General features: G+C 36.6%; 1 protein-coding gene across 1 annotated transcript in view; it reads left to right on the top strand.

The window, feature by feature from the left end:
• The window catches only part of LOC100369319 (heat shock protein 75 kDa, mitochondrial-like), a 59,143-nt gene that overhangs the window by 3,912 nt on the left and 30,872 nt on the right, over positions 1-24,359 (top strand). Inside the window, exons 2-7 of the mRNA XM_085498128.1 lie at positions 9,584-9,700; positions 12,530-12,759; positions 21,678-21,749; positions 22,417-22,586; positions 22,982-23,091; positions 23,742-23,815. Coding sequence (XP_085354254.1) covers positions 9,584-9,700; positions 12,530-12,759; positions 21,678-21,749; positions 22,417-22,586; positions 22,982-23,091; positions 23,742-23,815 — 773 coding nt within the window. The remainder of the gene's footprint in view (positions 1-9,583; positions 9,701-12,529; positions 12,760-21,677; positions 21,750-22,416; positions 22,587-22,981; positions 23,092-23,741; positions 23,816-24,359) is intronic.

Below are 24,359 nucleotides of genomic sequence, written 5' to 3'. Positions count from 1 at the left end.
TGTAAGTGTCGTGGAAATCAATGACGCAATGAAATATTATTTTCCGGAGCCCGAGCCTGGCCTGGTGAACGAATAATTTTTTTGGATAATTTTACGTTGTCGGCAAGATGGTTACAGTGTTTAACCCCAAAACAAAATCATATCTGAGTTGGTCCTTAAGTATAAGCCCATCCATTACTTCTCCTTACGTGTTCTTGCCTCCGGGCTTATGATCAGGGAAGTACGGTATACTGTGAAGATTCAGATCAGTCAGAGTATATCGTCGACGATGCCCCTTGTTCGGACGATAGTTTTATTTCAAATTACACGGAAGTCTGTGAACAATCTGCTTGGTGTTCTTGTGACAATGATTGTCCCATTATTTGCCAGTGCAGCCCTGTGAATACATGGACGAAAAATGTTTCCACGACCACCCTACAAACTCAAGATTGGATACTCCAGCATCCAGAAAAAAAAATGCCTGTCTTGATCAATCGCACATGCATAATGTTTGTACATTATATGTATTATATGTTGATACGCTTGTAAATAACATTAACATAAAAGTCGAAACAACCTAGACTAGAAGTCAATTCCCAGTCCAGCCAATTATGGCTCCCTAAGTTGTTTATATTTAATCAGATACTATTTCGTCATCATGCTTTGTTACCTTTTCTGTTTATACCTCATGAGGGCATTTTTTATGGCAAGATGGCGCAAACGGAAGTCTTTCGCAAGTTTATGTTTTCTCATATTTAAATCATCATAACTTTGAAGATAATCATTTTTTGACTCCCGTGTGCGAAGCACAATAGGGAGTCTTTGCAGTTACCCTGTATGTCTGTATGTCTGTATGTATGTATGTATGTATGTCACTTTTTTTGTTCCACCGTTATCTCAAGAACCACTAATCAAATTTTGGTGAAACTTGGTACATAGATGCTCTGGGATAATGCGCAGAGTTGATTAGGTTTTGGTAAAAATCTATGAATATTAATTACTATTAATTTGCATGATAATTAGCTGATTTTTAGCTGTTCCAAGACTGTTCCACTGATATCTGAAGAACCACTCATTGGATTTTGATGAAACTTGGCACATGGATGCTCTGAAGTAGTGCGCAGATTTGATTAGTTTTGGGTAAAAATCTATAAATATTAATTACCTAATTTGCATGATAATTAACTGATTTTAAGTTGTTCTATGACTGTTCCACTGATTTTTGAAGAACCACTCATTGGATTTCAATGAAACTTGGCACATGGATGCTCTGAACTAAAGCGCAGATTTGATTAGTTTTGGGTAAAAATCTGTTATTATTATTAATTACCTAATTTACATAATGATTAATCAATTTTCGGCTTTTCCACTGATATCTCAAGTACTAATCATAACATTTCAATTAAACTTGGTACATAGATGTCATATGACACTGCACAGACCTGGTAGTGTTTAGGGTAATATCAGTACATATTAATTACCTAATTTGCATAATTAATTAATTTTCAGCTTTTGATATTTCGAGTAGTAATGATCACATTTCAATGAAACTTGGTACATAATTACTTGAGGACTGTGCAGAGACCTAATTAGTTTTTGGGTAAATATTTGTGCATATTAATCACCTTATTAGCATAATTAGTTAATTTTCAGCTTTTCATCTGATATCTCAAGTACTAATCATCACATTTCAATGAGACTTGCGACCAGATTAATTTTGGGATAAATAAGTGTGCCTATTAATTACCTAATTTGCATAATGAGTTAATTTTTTGCTGTTCTTTGGCTGTTGCACTGATGTCTACAAACGACTCATTGGATTTCAATGAAACTTTTAAAGAGTACCCATCACATTTCAATGAACCTAGGACTATACACCATATTAGTTTTTGGTAAATATGTATGCTTCTTAATCACTTAATTAACATAATTAATTAATACTGATATCTCAAGTATTGATCATCACATTTGAATAAAACTTGGTACATAAGGGCTCTAGGACAATAGGCAGCCTGATTAATTTTGGGTTAAAATCTGTTCATATTAACTCTCTAATTAGCATAATAATTAATATTTTTTGGGTTCTAATCACATTTCAATGAAACTTGGTACATTGTGCAGACCTTATTAGTTTTACACTTAAATCTGTTCATATCAGTTACCTGATTTACATAATTAGTTTTCAGCTATTCCATCAATATCTCAAGTACAAGTAATTTTGAATTAATTGTTAATATGTCTTCAATACTCTCAGCACACAGGAGTTCTTTCTAAGCTTTCTTTGATTTTAATTTTTTTTTTCAAATTTATAATCTGCAATATACATAACTTGATAAATACAAACAACAAAAACAAAAAAAATTAAAAAAAAAATCAAAAAAAAAATCAACCAAACTCAGTGATGAATGGCTTCTATAATTATGATATTAATCAATGTGTGTTATGTGTGTAATTACCCCCACAGGGAGCCCAGGAACTATAATCAACTGTACGTCTAGTCTTTATGCAGGCATGGGGGTGGGTGGGCTATCAACTAGCTAGTATCTAATGTATGAAATAGACATGAAGGCTCCAACAAGCTCATATTTTTTACATTCGTTTCCACCAAACCTTGAACGTTGACTTTGTATAAAATATTAACACACTACTAAAGTTGTTTTGTAAGATTGCTAGTAAATGTTTACAAGTTGCTCCAGTTATTATCAAAGTTGCGGTAAAATCAAAGAGTTGTTTATATTAGAAACCAGACGCGAGTGAATGACGTGCTGTCAAAAAATATAACAATGACCATATAACAATATAACAATCAACGCAAAGACTGCGATTTTACCCGTGGTAGATCAACCCTCAAATTCAAATTTGCTGAGGAATAACAACTTGACCATGTTTCGAAGTCGATCCTTTATGGCAACGCCTCATCCAGTACGTGAAAAAATAGTGGACTTGTTTTTGAGTGGACGTTCTTACGGGGATATCTCAAGGAATGATGGTGTTTCTAAATTCACAGCCTACGCCATATGTCAGAAATTTACATCCACTGCACATTTTGATCGAGAAACTTGTGGTCCAACGGAATGTTCGAAACTCACTCACAATGTATTACAGCACATCGAGTACTACAAAAAATCTCAGCCTAGTGTTTATTTGAAAGAGATTCAAAACAAACTGATTGCCGATCGAGTCTGTACAGGGGAGAATGTTCCCAGCATTACAACTATACATCGTGGTATAATGCAGCAATTAGTTATGATCCAAAAAAACAACAACAGAGAGAAGTCAGGAATGGACGCTTGACTTTATGGAAGCTATTACAAATTACAATGTTAGACAACTGCACTGGTTTGACGAATCGTCAGTCATCCATACAACTAGGGACCATATCTACGGGAACGCTGAAAAAGACATGTCAGTTATGCCAACTATACTATCAACTTGCTAACGAGTGCGTCGGGTATTAACCATGGTGATATTACTGGGCCTTCCAACGGTTTAGAAATGTTGGATTTTTTTGATGATGCAACTAGAATCGTCGATGTATTTGAAAACCCCATTTTATCGGATGGAGATTGCGTTGTTCTCGGCAATTGTGGGTTTCACCACGGACATTTTGTAGAGCCAGCACTAAGAGATTTACTACGTAGACAGGAAGTTGAACTCATTTTTGACTCCCATGTGCGAAGCACAAAATGGGAGTCTTTGCAGTTAGTGTATCTGTATGTGTGTGTATGTGTGTGTATGTGTGTATGTGTGTGTATGTGTGTCTGACTGTTCCACTGCTATCTCAAGAACCATACATCGGTTTTTGATGAAACTTGGTGCATAGATGCTCTGGGCCAATGCGCAGATTTGATTAGGTTTTGGTAAAAATCCATGCTCGTTAATTACCTAATTTGCATGATAATTAGCTAATTTTTAGCTGTTCTATGACTGTTCCACTGATATCTAAACAACCACTCATTGGATTTTGATGAAACTTGGTACATAGATAATCTGAACTAATGCTAGGTTTTGATTAGTTTTTGGTAATAATCCGTGGATACTAATTACTTAATTTGCATAATGTATAGTCAATTTTCGTTTTTTCCACTGATATCTCAAGTACTAATCATCACATTTCAATGAAACTTGGTACATAGATGTCATACGACACTGCACAGACCTGATAGTTTTTATGGTAATATCAGTACATATTAATTACCTAATTTGCATAATTAATTAATTTTCAGCATTTGATATAAGTAGTTAGCATTACATTTCAATGAAACTTGGTACTTACATACTCAAGGACTATGCAGAGATTGATTGTTTTCGATAAATATTTGTGCATATTAATCACCTAATTTGCATAATTAGTTAATTTTCAGCTTTTCCACGGGTATCTCAAGTACTAATCATCGCATTTCAATGAAACTTGGTACATAGATCCTTTAGGACTATGCAGAGACCTGATTAGTTTTAGGGTAAATAATTGTGCATATTAATTACCTAATTTGCATAATTAATTTTCAGCTTTTCTACTGATATCTAAAGTACTAATCATCACATTTCAATGAATCTAGAATTATGCAGACCCAATTAGTTTCCGGTAAATATTTGTGCATATTAATCACCTAATTTGCATAATTAACCAACTTTCACACTGATATCTCAGGTACTATACATCACATATCAATGAATGTACATGGATGTAGGACAATAGACAGACCTGAATAATTGTGGGTTAAAATCTGTACATATCAATTACCTAATTTGCATAATTAACCAATTTTAAGCTTTCGCACTGATATCTAAAGTACCATAAAAACTCCAAAATTTCGACCGGTTTTAAATAATTGGTGTTAGAAATGTGACGTGTTTTTAGAGTCAAAATTAAGGTGCATTTTTGGACGGTCGAATTTTTCAGAATAGAAATCAGCAAATGAAAAAATGGGGATGATAGACAGTGTGCTTCATTAGTTTTTAAAAAATGCAATGTCCGTCAATTGACGTAAACTTCCTCATGTTTCACGGTAAAAGCAAAGGTCGTGACCGAGTTGTAACTCAAAATCTAAACAAAGTCATCAATCAGTGAGTATTATGACAAGCAAAACAAAACATCAAGACGTGGAGAAGAGGTCAGCACAAAACTAATAGGTCAAAAGACAAAGCTGTCTCGCACTACCTAGGAAAACTTGCGAATGTTCGAAGTACAGGTACCCATTGGACAAAAGATACATGGAAGTTTAGCAAACTATCTCCCCGACCCAGTGCAATGTATCCGGTTAGAATCAAAGCTCACGTGTCCCTTATTTGAGGGACCAAATTCTGCCGTAAATTCGCCCTTGGATTAAAAAATAAAATGGGATTTAAGAAAATAAAATGGGACTTTTAAGGTGTATTTTGGCGTCATTTTTCGGACATTTCAATCAATCCTGCCGGCTAAAATAGAGTAAGTTTTACCGTAGTCATTGACGTCTGTCTATTCAAGAGTACACGTGTATGATTTTTATCGTGACTAGCGTGAGCGGGTAAGTTTCCTTTCGAGAATGAGCTGTTATCACTGTGAACAATGTTAAATTATTCTTCAGATGACCAGTTTATTTTTTAAAAACAACTAATTTTTTTATTTAAAAAAAATCATGCCGTTTTCGCATCAAAATCCAAGCCAAAATATCGTACTACAACATCAATCTCTTCCGCATTGCGTTCAATAACATTAACATATTTAAATAAGCTATGGTAATTTGAACACGTTGGCATCATCCAGCTTTTTGATTGGTTAATTAGCGATTTGACCTATTTGACCTAAGAGAACATGGCGGATATCCTACAGCATCAAACGTTTATACGAGACCGGAATCATTCGCTTACGATGAAACTAAGTTGACTTTTATTTGTATTTCATAACCATTCAACAAATTTATTTTGTGTACATTATTATAATCACTACTGAGTACAGTAATAATCAACAATTCAGAAACGCAGCATGCCGAGATTTTTGTGTTCTTTTTTATTTGAAACTTCGTTTATTTAGAATATATTTTCGTTACCAATAAAATAAAAATCTCTCAGTCAATCAGAAACCCGGATTCATGCCTTCGAGGAAGGTCCCGTTTGAACGCTCACATCGGGTTTTTTTCTCGTTTGGGGGAAAACTAAAACTGGTCGCAATTTTCGAATAAGAATGAGTCGGCAATTTTTAGTGGAGTCGAAAATTTGGAGGTAAATAAAACACCGAAACCCGGCAAATAAATAGGTGGACGAATTTTTAGAGGGGTCGAAATTTTGGAGTTTTCACGGTACTAATTATTCCATTTCAATGAAACTTAGTACAAAGATGCTCTAGAACAATGTACAAACCTAATTAGTTTGGGGTAAAAATCTGTTCATATTAATTCCCTGATAAGCATAATAATTCATAATTTTTTGGTTCTAATCACATTTCAATTAAACTTGGAGACATAGATTTTCTGTTACATTGCGCAGACCTCATTAGTTTTACACTCAAATCTGGTCATATTAATTTTCTGATTTGCATAATTAGTTTTCAGCTAAGTAATTTTGAATTATATTTAATGTGTCTCCAATACTCTCAGCACATGGGAGTTCTTTCTAAGCTTTCTTTGATTCAGCCTCCATACAGTCCACAGTTTAATGTTTGTGAACTCTGCTTCCGCTATATAAAAATTTGCCTGAGAGGAGACGAGGAGTATTCTTATCAATTTACTGAACTTGCCGTTGCCGAGGCAATTAGGAAAATTGGTCCTGGTGCCTGTCGTCAATTTGCTGCAGAGTGTGGTTATATATAAATAAGACGTCAAACTGAAATACATATAAAACGTAATTTGTTGATATTATTTAATGATTCAAATAGAAATATAGAGGGTTAAAATGAGATCCCGTTAACGCGTCAAGTATGATTTTGTATGGTTTCACTTTATAAATGATTATATAATACATTATACACAATGTACATGTTCTGTTTTTTTTATTTTATTTATTAACCATGTATACTAATCACACATACATGTAATTTTGCAACACTTACAGGATTACTAGAAAGCTGTACATGAACACAACAAATCAATAAAAATGCTATTATCACTGTTGTGAATACAACTTGTGAAAAGTTATGTTTTCATCAAACGCAGAACCCAAGCGAACTTTAACGCTGCCAATAACATAAACTGGTAAATAAATTAACAAAGGGTGTGTCTAATATATTTGACTATTGTAAACTGCTTGAAAACCAAATCACACCATCTATCCAATTTGTAAAAATAAAAGAACACATCTTTTTTACCTCATTTCCATTCCCCTTTTTTGTTTATGCACACTGGATTACCGAATTGTGTTTTAAAACTCAGTTCTTTTATTCTGGTTCTGTGGACAGAGCTGCCGCGGTTTCTGCAAGATTTAACAAACAAGCATTTGGATCAAAGTTAGTAATGTTTTCTGTTTGTTGTGTACTTGGAACTTGTGATACAGTTGTCTGTACTGGCTGTGGCGGGAATTCTGGTATGTCAGGCTGCGAAATGGTCGATTCTTGAGTGGGTAGAGTAGCAGTAGGGTAGAGTAGCAGTAGATGTTACTTACACATTTCTGTCCATTTCCGTTTGAAGGCAGATATTCGCACCGCGATGTAAGTGGGTTCGGTGCAGCTGGGATTTTTAGCGGATGGAATGGGTACTGCCCACGGAGAATTTACATTAAAACCACCTGTATACATCGACCATGGGTGAGGAGCCATCATCATGGGTTGAAAAGGTTGGGTCATGTATTGATTAACATGACCAGTGTTTATATTATCATGCGCTGTGTTAGGTTCAGCTGAACTTTGTGCCGGAGTTATGTTCTATTTTTTCCTGTAGCATGTTGCGTCGAGTTTCAATCGTTGGCGAATCTTCAGGTTTAATTTTAATACTGGTGTCAGCACTGCTCTGTAACTTAACTGCAGTGTAACTTAATTTGGCTCGTTGTCGATACAACTGTCTCAGCAGTTGTTTTTTTATCAAGCATAGGTGATGATCCATAGAGAATAAAAATCACTGCTTTCACTGTAGAACCGGTTGTATTTAAATGCATATTCTCTAGTACTAATTGTCTGAAGCGATCGTTTGGAGGCAAGTCCATGCGCTGACCGTCTTCGTCTACAATCTATAATCTTAGTTCTGTCATTCGATGTAGAAAAGACGTGTCATGGGTCAACCTGTTCGTAAAATCTTCGTAACTCATTTGATGAAAATCGTCTTCTCTAATAAATACAGGTACTATTCTAGCTTCAGAGTAGTAACAACTTGTAAACATTCACTCGCAATGTTACAAAATAGTGCACTAAAACAACTTTAGTAGTGTGTTAACATTTTATACAAAGTCAACGTCCAAAGTTTGGTGGAAATGACTGTAAACTGAAATAAACAGACGAAAAGTATGTCAAATAAAATCTATAAAAAATGCCCCCCCCCACCCCAACCGTGAAACTAGGCATACCGGTACAGTTATTTGTAGTTCTTGAGCTCACTGTGATTATAATGAAAATATAATTGTAAATATACATTGAGAAATTTTACATAGATCTCATGCTATCATTACAATTATGATGAAATGGTGCTAATCTCATTTACAAGCCACAGTTACTGGTAATTATGTACTGAAAAATAATAGACTTTTTGTAGGTTTCAGTGTCACATGGTATTTTTATCTGAATATGTATCTATATGTTAGTTACGTTCTAACAAAGTCTGAAAACAGGAACTTGTGGATGAGTTCATAATAGGTTGACAGAGTTTATTAATTAATGTTATTAGTTCCTCTTTGTCCTAAAACAGCAACTATTCTCTCTGTCTCTTCGTCTGGTGTCATATCTTGGACACACATTAACTGATCATATTTTTAAACTGTACAGTATACAATATCCTACATATGCTTGTCAAGATACTTGATAATCTGAACAAGAATGGCCATGATGATAACATTTATGATTGATGCTCAAACTTGACATCAGGTATTTTTTTAATGTCCTGTACAATTTGGATCAAAGGTCAAAGATGATGATATATATATATTGGGTTACAGGTGCAAACATATTTTTTTGTGATACAAAAAAATATGAAATTTCAATGCTTTTTTTTTGCAATGATTGTTTCAGTTTATAAATCTTTCTACCGAAAATAGAATACTAAGATATACAGTTTGTATCTGCACAAACATTCACTTTTGTGATTTGATTTAAAATGGCAGACTGGCTTCCATTTTGTTTTCTTGGGTAATTTTTTTGGTATTCATCAATTTAGTATTGGTATACATTTATACATCATGTGTTTTATTGATTTCAGTCACTTGCTATTTTAATCCTGAACAATGAAAAAATTGTACATGTTGGTTCAGTGATGCACATCAGTTTTTTTGACGCTTTGATTTGATGTAGAGATTATTAATTAGCATATTGAGATCATCATCCAATTAACATTCCGGTCACCTACTGACCATGGAGACAAAGTCTAGTCAACATTTTTAACAAAAATGTCACAAGGTTCGACTTAGCTGCACTTTATAATGGTAAATAATATGTGGTGATGATGTCATACAAATCACTGATATTGACAGTGCTGTTGTATAATTTCAGCTAACCGCTGTGTTCAAAGACATTTACAGAATGGATGTAGATTATTATCTAGTCAAGCTACTGAACCAAATGTTGATGAATCTCATAACATCATCACTGATACTGAAAAAGTACAAGGTAAGGTCTGTCTGTCTGTCTGTCTGTCTGTATGTCTGTCTGTCTGTCTGTCTGTCTGTCTGTCTGTCTGTCTGTCTGTCTGTCTGTCTGTCTGTCTGTCTGTCTGTCTGTCTGTCTGTCTGTCCGTCCGTCCGTCCGTCCGTCCGTCCGTCCGTCCGTCCGTCCGTCCGTCAGTCCTGCATCTGTCTGTATGTGGTGGATTCATCTGTCTGTATGTGGTGGATTCATCTGTCTGTATGTGGTGGATTCATCTGTCTGTATGTGGTGGATGCATCTGTCTGTATGTGGTGGATTCATCTGTCTGTATGTGGTGGATGCATCTGTCTGTATGTGGTGGATTCATCTGTCTGTGTGTGGTGGATGCATCTGTCTGTGTGTGGTGGATGCATCTGTATGTGGTGGATTCATCTGTCTGTATGTGGTGGATTCATCTGTCTGTATGTGGTGGATGCATCTGTCTGTATGTGGTGGATTCATCTGTCTGTATGTGGTGGATGCATCTGTATGTGGTGGATTCATCTGTCTGTATGTGGTGGATTCATCTGTCTGTATGTGGTGGATTCATCTGTCTGTCTGTATGTGGTGGATTCATCTGTCTGTATGTGGTGGATTCATCTGTCTGTATGTGGTGGATGCATCTGTATGTGGTGGATTCATCTGTCTGTATGTGGTGGATTCATCTGTCTGTATGTGGTGGATTCATCTGTCTGTATGTGGTGGATTCATCTGTCTGTATGTGGTGGATTCATCTGTCTGTATGTGGTGGATTCATCTTTCTGTATGTGGTGGATTCATCTGTCTGTATGTGGTGGATTCATCTGTCTGTATGTGGTGGATTCATCTGTCTATGTGGTGGATTCATCTGTCTGTATGTGGTGGATGCATCTGTATGTGGTGGATGCATCTGTCTGTATGTGGTGGATGCATCTGTCTGTATGTGGTGGATGCATCTGTCTGTATGTGGTGGATTCATCTGTCTGTATGTGGTGGATGCATCTGTCTGTATGTGGTGGATTCATCTGTCTGTATGTGGTGGATTCATCTGTCTGTATATGGTGGATGCATCTGTATGTGGTGGATTCATCTGTCTGTATGTGGTGGATTCATCTGTCTATGTGGTGGATTCATCTGTATGTGGTGGATGCATCTGTATGTGGTGGATTCATCTGTCTGTATGTGGTGGATTCATCTGTCTGTATGTGGTGGATGCATCTGTCTGTATGTGGTGGATGCATCTGTCTGTATGTGGTGGATTCATCTGTCTGTATGTGGTGGATTCATCTGTCTGTATGTGGTGGATGCATCTGTCTGTATGTGGTGGATTCATCTGTCTGTATGTGGTGGATGCATCTGTCTGTATGTGGTGGATTCATGTCTGTATGTGGTGGATTCATCTTTCTGTATGTGGTGGATTCATCTGTCTGTATGTGGTGGATTCATCTGTCTGTATGTGGTGGATGCATCTGTATGTGGTGGATTCATCTGTCTGTATGTGGTGGATGCATCTGTCTGTATGTGGTGGATTCATCTGTCTGTATGTGGTGGATGCATCTGTCTGTATGTGGTGGATGCATCTGTATGTGGTGGATTCATCTGTCTGTGTGTGGTGGATTCATCTGTCTGTATGTGGTGGATGCATCTGTCTGTATGTGGTGGATTCATCTGTCTGTATGTGCTGGATGCATCTGTCTGTATGTGGTGGATTCATCTGTCTGTATGTGCTGGATGCATCTGTCTGTATGTGGTGGATTCATCTGTCTGTATGTGGTGGATTCATCTGTCTGTATGTGGTGGATTCATCTGTCTGTATGTGGTGGATTCATCTGTCTGTATGTGGTGGATTCATCTGTCTGTATGTGCTGGATTCATCTGTCTGTATGTGCTGGATTCATCTGTCTGTATGTGCTGGATGCATCTGTCTGTATGTGGTGGATTCATCTGTCTGTATGTGGTGGATGCATCTGTCTGTATGTGGTGGATTCATCTGTCTGTATGTGGTGGATGCATCTGTCTGTATGTGGTGGATGCATCTGTCTGTATGTGGTGGATTCATCTGTCTGTATGTGGTGGATTCATCTGTCTGTATGTGGTGGATTCATCTGTCTGTATGTGGTGGATGCATCTGTATGTGGTGGATTCATCTGTCTGTATGTGGTGGATGCATCTGTCTGTATGTGGTGGATTCATCTGTATGTATGTGGTGGATTCATCTGTATGTATGTGGTGGATTCATCTGTATGTATGTATGTGGTGGATTCATCTGTCTGTATGTGGTGGATTCATCTGTCTGTATGTGGTGGATTCATCTGTATGTATGTATGTGGTGGATTCATCTGTCTGTATGTGGTGGATTCATCTGTCTGTATGTGGTGGATTCATCTGTCTGTATGTGGTGGATTCATCTGTCTGTATGTGGTGGATTCATCTGTCTGTATGTGGTGGATTCATCTGTATGTGGTGGATTCATCTGTCTGTATGTGCTGGATTCATCTGTCTGTATGTGGTGGATTCATCTGTCTGTATGTGCTGGATTCATCTGTCTGTATGTGCTGGATTCATCTGTCTGTATGTGCTGGATTCATCTGTCTGTATGTGCTGGATTCATTCCACTAATATCTATTTCTTTAAGTTTGTAGTTGAATCCGGTTTTCATCTTGAAAACATTTAGTTTGAGAATCATGAATGTAGCGTGATTTTTTTCTTTATTTATTTTTTGCTCTACCTTGAATTATCAGTTTCACTGAAAAAAACCAAGGAATGGCCTTAACCATATTTGCAGCATTTTTGTTAATACAATCATTTCATTTGTGTTTTTTATCTGCATTGTAGGTTCCCCTGACACTCTAGAATTTCAAGCTGAGACGCGAATGTTGCTAGATATTGTCGCTAAATCTCTCTATTCTGAACAAGAAGTATTTATTCGTGAACTTATATCCAACGCTAGTGACGCTATAGAAAAATTACGGTATGAACAATTAACGAATGATGCTTACGCTAAAGACTCTCCCTTGGAGATGCATATCAAAACCGACCAAGAAAAGAACACATTCGTCATTCAGGTAAGCGTCAACAATAACTGTCCTGTTAACATTTCAGACCAACAAATAGGTTGTCTGTGACTGAGAGTCAACAATAACTGTCCTGTTAACATCTCAGACCAACAAATAGGTTGTCAGTGACTGAGAGTCAACAATAACTGTCCTGTTAACATCTCAGACCAACAATTAGGTTGTCTGTGACTGAGAGTCAACAATAACTGTCCTGTTAACATCTCAGACCAACAATTAGGTTGTATGTGACTGAGAGTCAACAATAACTGTCCTGTTAACATCTTAGACCAACAATTAGGTTGTATGTGACTGAGAGTCAACAATAACTGTCCTGTTAACATCTTAGACCAACAATTAGGTTGTCTGTGACTGAGAGTTAACAATAACTGTTCTGTTAACATCTCAGACCAACAAATAGTTTGTCTGTGACTGAGAGTCAACAATAACTGTCTTGTTAACATCTCAGACCAACAATTAGGTTGTCTGTGACTGAGAGTCAACAATAACTGTCCTGTTAACATCTTAGACCAACAATTAGGTTGTCTGTGACTGAGAGTCAACAAAAACTGTCCTGTTAACATCTCAGACCAACAATTAGGTTGTCTGTGACTGAGAGTCAACAATAACTGTCCTGTTAACATCTTAGACCAACAATTAGGTTGTCTGTGACTGAGAGTCAACAATAACTGTCCTGTTAACATCTCAGACCAACAAATAGGTTGTATGTGACTGAGAGTCAACAAAAACTGTCCTGTTAACATCTCAGACCAACAATTAGGTTGTCTGTGACTGAGAGTCAACAATAACTGTCCTGTTAACATCTTAGACCAACAATTAGGTTGTCTGTGACTGAGAGTTAACAATAACTGTCCTGTTAACATCTCAGACCAACAAATAGGTTGTCTGTGACTGAGAGTTAACAATAACTGTCCTGTTAACATCTCAGACCAACAAATAGGTTGTCTGTGACTGAGAGTTAACAATAACTGTCCTGTTAACATCTCAGACCAACAAATAGGTTGTCTGTGACTGAGAGTCAACAATAACTGTCCTGTTAACATCTCAGACCAACAAATAGGTTGTCTGTGACTGAGAGTTAACAATAACTGTCCTGTTAACATCTCAGACCAACAATTAGGTTGTCTGTGACTGAGAGTCAACAATAACTGTCCTGTTAACATCTCAGACCAACAAATAGGTTGTCTGTGACTGAGAGTTAACAATAACTGTCCTGTTAACATCTCAGACCAACAAATAGGTTGTCTGTGACCGAGAGTCAACAATAACTGTCCTGTTAACATCTCAGACCAACAAATAGGTTGTCTGTGACTGAGAGTTAACAATAACTGTCCTGTTAACATCTCAGACCAACAATTAGGTTGTCTGTGACTGAGAGTCAACAATAACTGTCCTGTTAACATCTCAGACCAACAAATAGGTTGTATGTGACTGAGAGTCAACAATAACTGTCCTGTTAACATCTCAGACCAACAAATAGGTTGTCTGTGACTGAGAGTTAACAATAACTGTCCTGTTAACATCTCAGACCAACAATTAGGTTGTATGTGACTGAGTTAACAATAACTGTCCTGTTAACATCTCAGACCAACAAATAGGTTGTCTGTGACTGAGAGTCAACAATAACTGTCCTGTTAACATCTCAGACCAATAAATAGGTTGTCTGTGACTGAGAGTCAACAATAACTGTCCTGTTAACATCTCAGACGAACAATTAGGTTGTATGTGACTGAGAGTCAACAATAACTGTCCTGTTAACATCTCAGACCAACAAATAGGTTGTCTGTGACTGAGAGTCAACAATTACTGTCTTGTTAACATCTTAGACCAACAATTAGGTTGTCTGTGACTGAGAGTCAACAATAACTGTCCTGTTAACATCTCAGACCAACAAATAGGTTGTCTGTGACTGAGAGTCAACAATAACTGTCCTGTTAACATCTTAGACCAACAATTAGGTTGTCTGTGACTGAGAGTCAACAATAACTGTCCTGTTAACATCTCAGACCAACAAATAGGTTGTATGTGACTGAGAGTCAACAATAACTGTCCTGTTAACATCTCAGACCAACAAATAGGTTGTCTGTGACTGAGAGTTAATAATAACTGTCCTGTTAACATCTCAGACCAACAAATAGGTTGTCAGTGACTGAGAGTTAACAATAACTGTCCTGTTAACATCTCAGACCAACAATTAGGTTGTCTGTGACTGAGAGTCAACAATAACTGTCCTGTTAACATCTCAGACCAACAATTAGGTTGTCTGTGACTGAGAGTCAACAATAACTATCCTGTTAACATCTCAGACCAACAAATAGGTTGTCTGTAACTGAGAGTCAACAATAACTGTCCTGTTAACATCTTAGACCAACAATTAGGTTGTCTGTGACTGAGAGTTAACAATAACTGTTCTGTTAACATATCAGACCAACAAATAGTTTGTCTGTGACTGAGAGTCAACAATAACTGTCCTGTTAACATCTCAGACCAACAAATAGGTTGTCAGTGACTGAGAGTCAACAATAACTGTCCTGTTAACATCTCAGACCAACAATTAGGTTGTCTGTGACTGAGAGTCAACAATAACTGTCCTGTTAACATCTTAGACCAACAATTAGGTTGTCTGTGACTGAGAGTCAACAAAAACTGTCCTGTTAACATCTCAGACCAACAATTAGGTTGTCTGTGACTGAGAGTCAACAATAACTGTCCTGTTAACATCTTAGACCAACAATTAGGTTGTCTGTGACTGAGAGTCAACAATAACTGTCCTGTTAACATCTCAGACCAACAAATAGGTTGTCTGTGACTGAGAGTCAACAATAACTGTCCTGTTAACATCTCAGACCAACAAATAGGTTGTCTGTGACTGAGAGTCAACAATAACTGTCCTGTTAACATCTTAGACCAACAATTAGGTTGTCTGTGACTGAGAGTCAACGATAACTGTCCTGTTAACATCTCAGACCAACAAATAGGTTGTCTGTGACTGAGAGTCAACAATAACTGTCCTGTTAACATCTCAGACCAACAATTAGGTTGTCTGTGACTGAGAGTCAACAATAACTATCCTGTTAACATCTCAGACCAACAATTAGGTTGTCTGTGACTGAGAGTCAACAATAACTGTCCTGTTAACATCTCAGACCAACAATTAGGTTGTCTGTGACTGAGAGTCAACAATAACTGTCCTGTTAACATCTCAGACCAACAAATAGGTTGTCTGTGACTGAGAGTTAACAATAACTGTCCTGTTAACATCTTAGACCAACAATTAGGTTGTCTGTGACTGAGAGTTAACAATAACTGTCCTGTTAACATCTCAGACCAACAAATAGGTTGTATATGACTGAGAGTCAACAATAACTGTCCTGTTAACATCTCAGACCAACAAATAGGTTGTCTGTGACTGAGAGTTAATAATAACTGTCCTGTTAACATCTCAGACCAACAATTAGGTTGTCTGTGACTGAGAGTCAACAATAACTATCCTGTTAACATCTCAGACCAACAAATAGGTTGTCTGTAACTGAGAGTCAACAATAACTGTCCTGTTAACACCTCAGACCAACAATTAGGTTGTATGTGACTGAGAGTCAACAATAACTGTTCTGTTAACATCTCAGACCAACAATTAGGTTGTCTGTGACTGAGAGTCAACAATAACTGTCCTGTTAACACCTCAGACCAACAATTAGGTTGTATGTGACTGAGAGTCAACAATAACTGTTCTGTTAACATCTCAGACCAACAATTAGGTTGTCTGTGACTGAGAGTCAACAATAACTGTCCTGTTAACACCTCAGACCAACAATTAGGTTGTATGTGACTGAGAGTCAACAATAACTGTTCTGTTAACATCTCAGACCAACAATTAGGTTGTCTGTGACTGAGAGTTAACAATAACTGTCCTGTTAACATCTCAGACCAACAAATACGTTGTCTGTGACTGAGAGTCAACAATAACTGTCTTGTTAACATGTCAGACCAACAAATAGTTTGTCTGTGACTGAGAGTCAACAATAACTGTCCTGTTAACATCTCAGACCAACAAATAGTTTGTCTGTGACTGAGAGTCAACAATAACTGTCCTGTTAACATCTTAGACCAACAAATAGGTTGTCTGTGACTGAGAGTCAACAATAACTATCCTGTTAACATCTCAGACCAACAAATAGGTTGTCTGTGACTGAGAGTCAACAATAACTATCCTGTTAACATCTCAGACCAACAATTAGGTTGTCTGTGACTGAGAGTCAACAATAACTGTTCTGTTAACATCTCAGACCAACAATTAGGTTGTCTGTGACTGAGAGTCAACAATAACTGTCCTGTTAACATCTCAGACCAACAAATAGGTTGTCTGTGACTGAGAGTCAACAATAACTGTTCTGTTAACATCTCAGACCAACAAATAGTTTGTCTGTGACTGAGAGTCAACAATAACTGTTCTGTTAACATCTCAGACCAACAAATAGTTTGTCTGTGACTGAGAGTCAACAATAACTGTCCTGTTAACATCTCAGACCAACAAATAGGTTGTCTGTGACTGAGAGTCAACAATAACTGTTCTGTTAACATCTCAGACCAACAAATAGTTTGTCTGTGACTGAGAGTCAACAATAACTGTCCTGTTAACATCTTAGACCAACAAATAGGTTGTCTGTGACTGAGAGTCAACAATAACTGTCCTGCTAACATCTCAGACCAACAAATAGGTGTCTGTGACTGAGAGTCAACAATAACTGTCCTGTTAACACCTCAGACCAACAATTAGGTTGTCTGTGACTGAGAGTTAACAATAACTGTCCTGTTAACATCTCAGACCAACAATTAGGTTGTCAGTGACTGAGAGTCAACAATAACTGTCTTGTTAACATCTCAGACCAACAAATAGGTTGTCTGTGACTGAGAGTCAACAATAACTGTCTTGTTAACACCTCAGACCAACAATTAGGTTGTCTGTGACTGAGAGTCAACAATAACTGTCCTGTTAACATCTCAGACCAACAATTAGGTTGTCTGTGACTGAGAGTCAACAATAACTGAGTAGGTTTACAACATATTTAGAGATAATCGGTCAAAGTCTGCTCAATATTGCAATCCTACTAAACATTTTATTTACATCAGTATTCCATTTTAATTGTTTCCTGGACATATTCAATGACTGAATTTGCTATGTTGGTTCCCAACAACATGCACTTAGTTATGTTTACATTCAATATATGCCAGTTATAAGTCAACCAATGATGTACAGTCTAAAAATCATTTTAATTTTCATCTAATGTTGGCATTTTTGTCTGTGTACAAGACCTGAGGTTGAATATTAAATGAACTTCATATACGATGAAAATTGTGCTTGATAAAACTCCATTTAAGAAATGCATTGACTACAATTAAATAAATAGTGAAACAACACTTATTTTCATCACTGGCAGTACCCATTTGCAGGGATGATAATTTTCTGCGGATTTCTAAGCCCCATGGATCTATTTTCTGAAACGTCTAAATCTGAAGAGAAAATTTTAGAGGGGGTAAGAATACAAACCATGTTCATTCACCGGAAGTAAACACGCTGTCAGGTCATTGTTGTCAGCTGCAAGAGCCCTGTATCAGTGTATGGTCGAGGGGAGACAACTCATGGTGTCTCCAATGCGAAATGTTCGTGACACTTTAGAGAGTTTAAAATTTGCGTATGTAACAGGAACGTAACGTGTTGTTCTAATTTCGTTTGCGCTATGTTCTCGGATGTCAGAAAACGATCAAGTACAAGCGCCTACAATGAGAACATATCGTAAACAAAACCATGTCAATCCATCTCTAATTGGGCAACCATAATATAACTGTTCAATAAAATTTGTTATGTCATTTCACGTCCGGAATCTGAATTAGTAGTTAGTTCCCAGACATTTGTCGGAGCTCTTGCTATTTCCATCCACTCTGCTGAGGTCCCAGGCCTGTTTGCCAAAACCTCTTTTAGCAGATCAGTGTCATGCGTTACCATACATCTAAATACATGTCTTTTCGCGGGAATGGCTATTTTTAAATGTTTAAGAACAATTCATCTAGTTACGTTTATACTATAGTACCGTAACTGGTTAGTATACGTCGCCTTTCGAGAAAGTGCACATAAATGCCCTGCGTCGTATGCATTGTTTACATAATGAGCAGACCAGTTGTGTTCGTTTTCAGTGGGTATAAATATCAGCTAAAATGAATTCAATATTTCTTATTTCATCATAAATATACAAAATCACTCTAATATAAAGCGTTTTATCAATGTCAGTGAAAATTAATCATAATTGACAGCGAGAAAAGCTCTCAGAAATCAACTATGAGTCGGTCACCTTGATCATCTCAAAACGACTGCTGTGCGACCAGGCAACCGATGACGTCATTGGTTCGCGCGCAAGTCATGTACAAAGCAGTGATGTTTCCGTTCTCGTATGAGCATCTTAATGTCTCTTTTTCATTAGTGCAATCGTAAAATCCAAAGTGGTTTCGAAGTGTTTGAAGTAATATGTAACGATTAACATGATTGGCTGGGTTTGCTCTGACGGGCCAATCTGTGAAGCTTTCATTTTTTCTTTTCACCAACAGCGCCATTTTATTATATTGTTTCAATTGTTAGCCACGTTGGATCGTTGTTTACAAGTTTCATGCAGCGATAATGGTGAAATTGGTTACAAAAGACAACGAGTCAGCTGTGCGAGAGATCAATAAAGACATTAGGAACAAATTTCGTTGGGCATGTCTTGAAAAGGAAGTGACCTTGACCGTGCAAATTGGGAAGAAAGTGCTAACTGAAAAATTGAGTGACTTCATCGGTTCTCGGACCCCGGGTACTTTACTTTCAGCTGAAAATTAAAATTCTCATTCTCATCCCTGCATTTGCAGTTTTGTAAGGAGATTTGCTGCGAAAATCTAAGGATAATTTTCGTCCAATTGAAGAGATAGCAAAATATTGGATGTCTCGTCAATTCTCGTCACTCACATAATTGCGATCTTCATTAATTTATGCGTTTTTTGCCAGGAGAATCTTTCCCCATAGCTTATCTGACCTTTCAAAGTTTAAGATTATCATAATAATCCTTCTTAGCCCTATTTAACAATTTTTAGTCCACGTTCAGACGAAGTCTGAAAACGAGGACTTATAATTCAGTCTCCGTCCATCCGTGCGTCTGTGTGTTTGTTCGGAGTCATATCTCAGAATCCCTTGGACCGATTCCGTTCATTCTTTGCATGTGCCTAGTACTTTATGTGGGACATATGCACATGCAGTGGTTTAGCGATTCAATTCAAAATGGCCAACTGGCAGCCATCTTGTTTTTTGAAAATGTTGTATTTTGGACATGCTTTGTCAGTTTTCATTCAAACTGGTACATAGATTATACATGTTAGGATACATGTCCATGACGATTTATTTCACAATTGGATCAAAGATGGCCGACTGGCAGCCATCTTGTTTTATGAAAATGTTGTATTTTGGACATGTTTTGTCAGTTTTCATTCAAATTTAGTACATAGATCATACATACATGTTAGGATACATGTCCCGAACGTCCGTGAGTTCCTGAGTCTGTCTGCCCGTTCGTCCATGTGTCTGTGCGTCAGTCTGTCCAGGGTCGTATTTCTGAATCCTGTAGACCGATTTCCTTCATTCTTTGCATGTGCATGTCCATGACAATTTATTTCGCAATTGGATCAAAGATGGTCGACTGGCAGGCATCTTGTTTTTGTTTTTTATGCGGTATCTTGGACGTGCTCTGTCAGTTTTCATTCAAATTTGGCACATACATGTACTTCATACATGTTAGAATGCATGTCCATGACAATTTGTTTCAAAATCTGGTCAAGGATGGCCGATTGACAGCCATCTGACTTTTTGGCCTTACTACTATATTTCCACAATTTATGTACCATTTTCATCTGTATTTGGCACATACATCATACCTATCAGTGTGTTTCATAATCAGATCAAAGATGGCTGAATAACGGCTGTTTTTTATTTTTGGCCATATTACTACTACACGGAACACGTGTTTTGATGTAAATAAACAATCTGTTGTATACGCCACTTGGAACTCAAGTTTCAAGGACACGCTTGCGACAACCCCTCCGCTTTAATATGACGAGCACAAAGAGAACTTTCAAAAATTTAATGGGGACTGTGTCATTTTCAATGACTTGTGTTACTTTGTTTTGTAAGGTTCTATAATGTGTTTTTCCAAATTATCATTTGTCATGATTTCCATCCAATGCTGTCATGGAGATACACGTTACCACGCATTTGATCTTTAGCACCGTAGTTGTTTCTCTGACTCTTCACTCTGCCAATGGAAATCAGTTACACTTTCAAAGAGTTTGATGAAATGCATCATGCATCATCATTTGAATCAACAATAACGAACCATCATACACATTTGATAAAGTTATAATTTCTGAACTTATTAATAATAAATATATTTATAATGGGGTTTTGGTAAACTTTGGTGCAGAACACTCACTATACAATGATCATGTGCTATTCCGGGAAATATTATTCCAGAATAAGTAATATTTTACTTATGTAATAAAAATACAAAATCAATTAATGTTTCAGAGGTACATGTAGGCGTTAGTCTAGTTGGGTATGTTATTAAAAAAATGTAGCTAGAGATGGCGAACAGGCAAAATGGTCAATGGTCAATCAATCTTCTTACGGCAGTCATTCTTCCATTCCACAATACCAGGAGACGCACACATTAACTTTTATGTTCAGAGATGAACAGATGATGTCATCAAAATAAAGTGTAGTTTCTTATAAGTACCTGGTAGTCTGTTATTTGGTTAATGGTATAGTTACTATAATTGAACTGTGAGGTCGTTGTTATCTGCATTGACTACAATTGTTGTTGGTTGTCTTGTAGGATACAGGTATTGGTATGACAAAAGATGAACTGATTTCTAATCTGGGAACAATAGCCAGATCCGGATCTAAGGTAATCTTGATTTTTGTAGTAAATTATTATATGTTATAATCCTACTTGACCCCTGTATGTGATTGCATAAAAAACAAACATGTATTGAAGGTATTTTCACTGAATCATCCCTTCAGCGAAGATAGCGAAAATGAATTCCAAGTGAAATAAAAAAAAGTATTTTACATTACTTACTAATCTGCATATTATTTGCATGATTATTCATAACAGAATTTGTGGTGGTTAACATATAGTACTCAATTACACATTGAAAATAAACCACTATTTCAGAGAGAATAATGGTGCTCTACTTCCATAGGTTGTGTTGTTTGATAGAGTTTGTCTAATTGATGGTTATTTGTGCAGAAAAATTTCTTGATGATGGATGGATAGATATAGACTTGCAACTAGTACTGATTATTGAAATTGACTACCAGTGACTCTGCATTGTTATGTGATATATGCATATTCAAAATATGAATGTTTTTGATCACATGTGTCAGATGAAAATGTGCACATCACAACTTTTCTGTAAGTATTTATTGTCTGAATTCCTGACACATATGCATCAGTTTTGGGAAAAAAATTGACCAAGAACTTTAGGAGGGGAGGGGAAGGGCTATGCTTGAGATAATATCGTGAAGTTTTACAACTTTCAGAATTGTTATTCTGTACTTTCTTATTGTAGGCTTTCATTAAAGACTTACAAGAGAAAGGCGTGGAAGCAGATTCTTCAAATTCAATTATTGGACAGTTTGGTGTTGGTTTTTACTCTGCATTCATGGTTGGTGATAAAGTAGAAGTTTTCTCCAAATCTCAGAAGCCAGGCAGCCAAGCCTATAGATGGAGTTCTGATGGGTCAGTATTGTACAAGTATATTGTCTGTTGCTCTCAGCTCTAGCTGTGCTACAGAGAGTAACTTAACTAAAGACATTTGGAACATCATTTGATATCATACTAAAAGAACACGAATGCTGCTTTTACCGACATATTGTTGATACATCAGCAGCTCTCTTGATTGTGATTGAGATTGGAAGATTAAAATAACTTATTACCTACTTTACTTCAAAATATTGTTGATTATCGACAAATTTTGTATAAATAATGAACCTTTTGATTCTGTGATTTTATGAAGTTCTTTGCTGTTGTTTATTACACTTAAAGCACTCAGTTATATGAGTGTGGTCATTGATATTGGGTTTATGTTTGTCATAAACTGAATTGAATTTCAATCAACTATTTCTTGTTTGTAGGAGTGGTTCATTTGAATTGGTGGAAGCAGACGGTGTGCAGAATGGAACCAAAATAGTTATTCATTTGAAAAAAGATTGCTGGAAATACGGGATAGAAAATGATGTTAAGGGTATGTAAATTTTTGTCCAAAGTGAATGGGAATGTAGGAGGAATTGAGAATAGGGTTTCACACTTATCTCAACCTAAACAAGCTTTAAGTTCAAGGCGCTTAAACAAGGGACTGTCGGTCAAAGGAACAGGAAACAAATAAACGATATGAAGAAACTGCTTTTATTACTCCTCACTGGAAAAGGTTACATGTACTCGCGCTTGAACAAGTATTCAGGCCTTTTATAGCCTTGGTAGGATCAGCCATTGTAACAAATTTTAGCGGGCTTGGTGCTGATTGGTTCATAGTGCTATGAGCTATGATTGGCTAATAAGAGTATAGCATTTGAAATGGCGTTTTCTATCGTTATTTGTGATAGTTCTCTTCGAGTTAAATATGTATTAAAGACGATTGAAACACAATAACAATATAAGAAAGCACTGAAACACAATTGAATAATATTGAATCAATAATACAAACAAATATCACAGTAATAATTAGGGAAATAATAGTGAATTATTCTCCCTATCATCGACAAGGAAAACAAGCAGTTTTTAAATTTGTGGGACAATCAGACAGCTGTCTATTTAAACCTCTACTCTATACATTACTACAGATTAAAGAAGATGTGTATTTTATAGTTCATATTTATATACTCAATTTTTTCACAGATGTGGTAAAGAAGTACAGTAATTTTGTGGGAGTTCCTATATTCTTAAATGGGAAAAGATTGAATACTGTACAGGTACAAAACCATTTTTTCCTTCCAAATTGGATTGATGAATTTTTGTAGATTACAATTTGTTTTGTGTCATCTTTAAGTGAATTGTGAACATGGTCAGTGGATTTTTATCAAATTTGTTTCATTGGTATCTTTAGTGATACACAGACATACAGAATTTAACTTAGATTTTCGTTCACTGCATTTTTAGAATATTTGGTATGAAATTTACCTTTGCAAAAGCAGGTTCATTTTGTGGCATATTTTTAGAATCGAAATGGAAATAGAAATGAGACGAATACTAAATATCCAGACTCGCTCAATTAGTATGTGACCCAGGTTCTTTGAACCTCAAATATATCCCCCCTTTGTTAACACTAATTGAGTTTGTTTATATCCAGAAACCTTGTGTATTCATTAACAGGGCATTTGCCTAACTATTTCGGATTAGCGCCCTCACAGGTCAATTGCACTGTCTTGCTTGTGTGACCTTTCACCTCTATGATCTGTTGTTACTTGGGTAAGATATTTGTATTGACTCAAAATATCCATCGTAATCCTATCATTT

This window comes from Saccoglossus kowalevskii, chromosome 4 (genome assembly GCF_978046115.1).
Source record: "Saccoglossus kowalevskii chromosome 4, keSacKowa6.1, whole genome shotgun sequence".
Classification (NCBI taxonomy): domain Eukaryota; kingdom Metazoa; phylum Hemichordata; class Enteropneusta; family Harrimaniidae; genus Saccoglossus; species Saccoglossus kowalevskii.
Note: the sequence above shows the minus strand (reverse complement) of the source record. Positions and strands in the feature narration are given on the sequence as shown.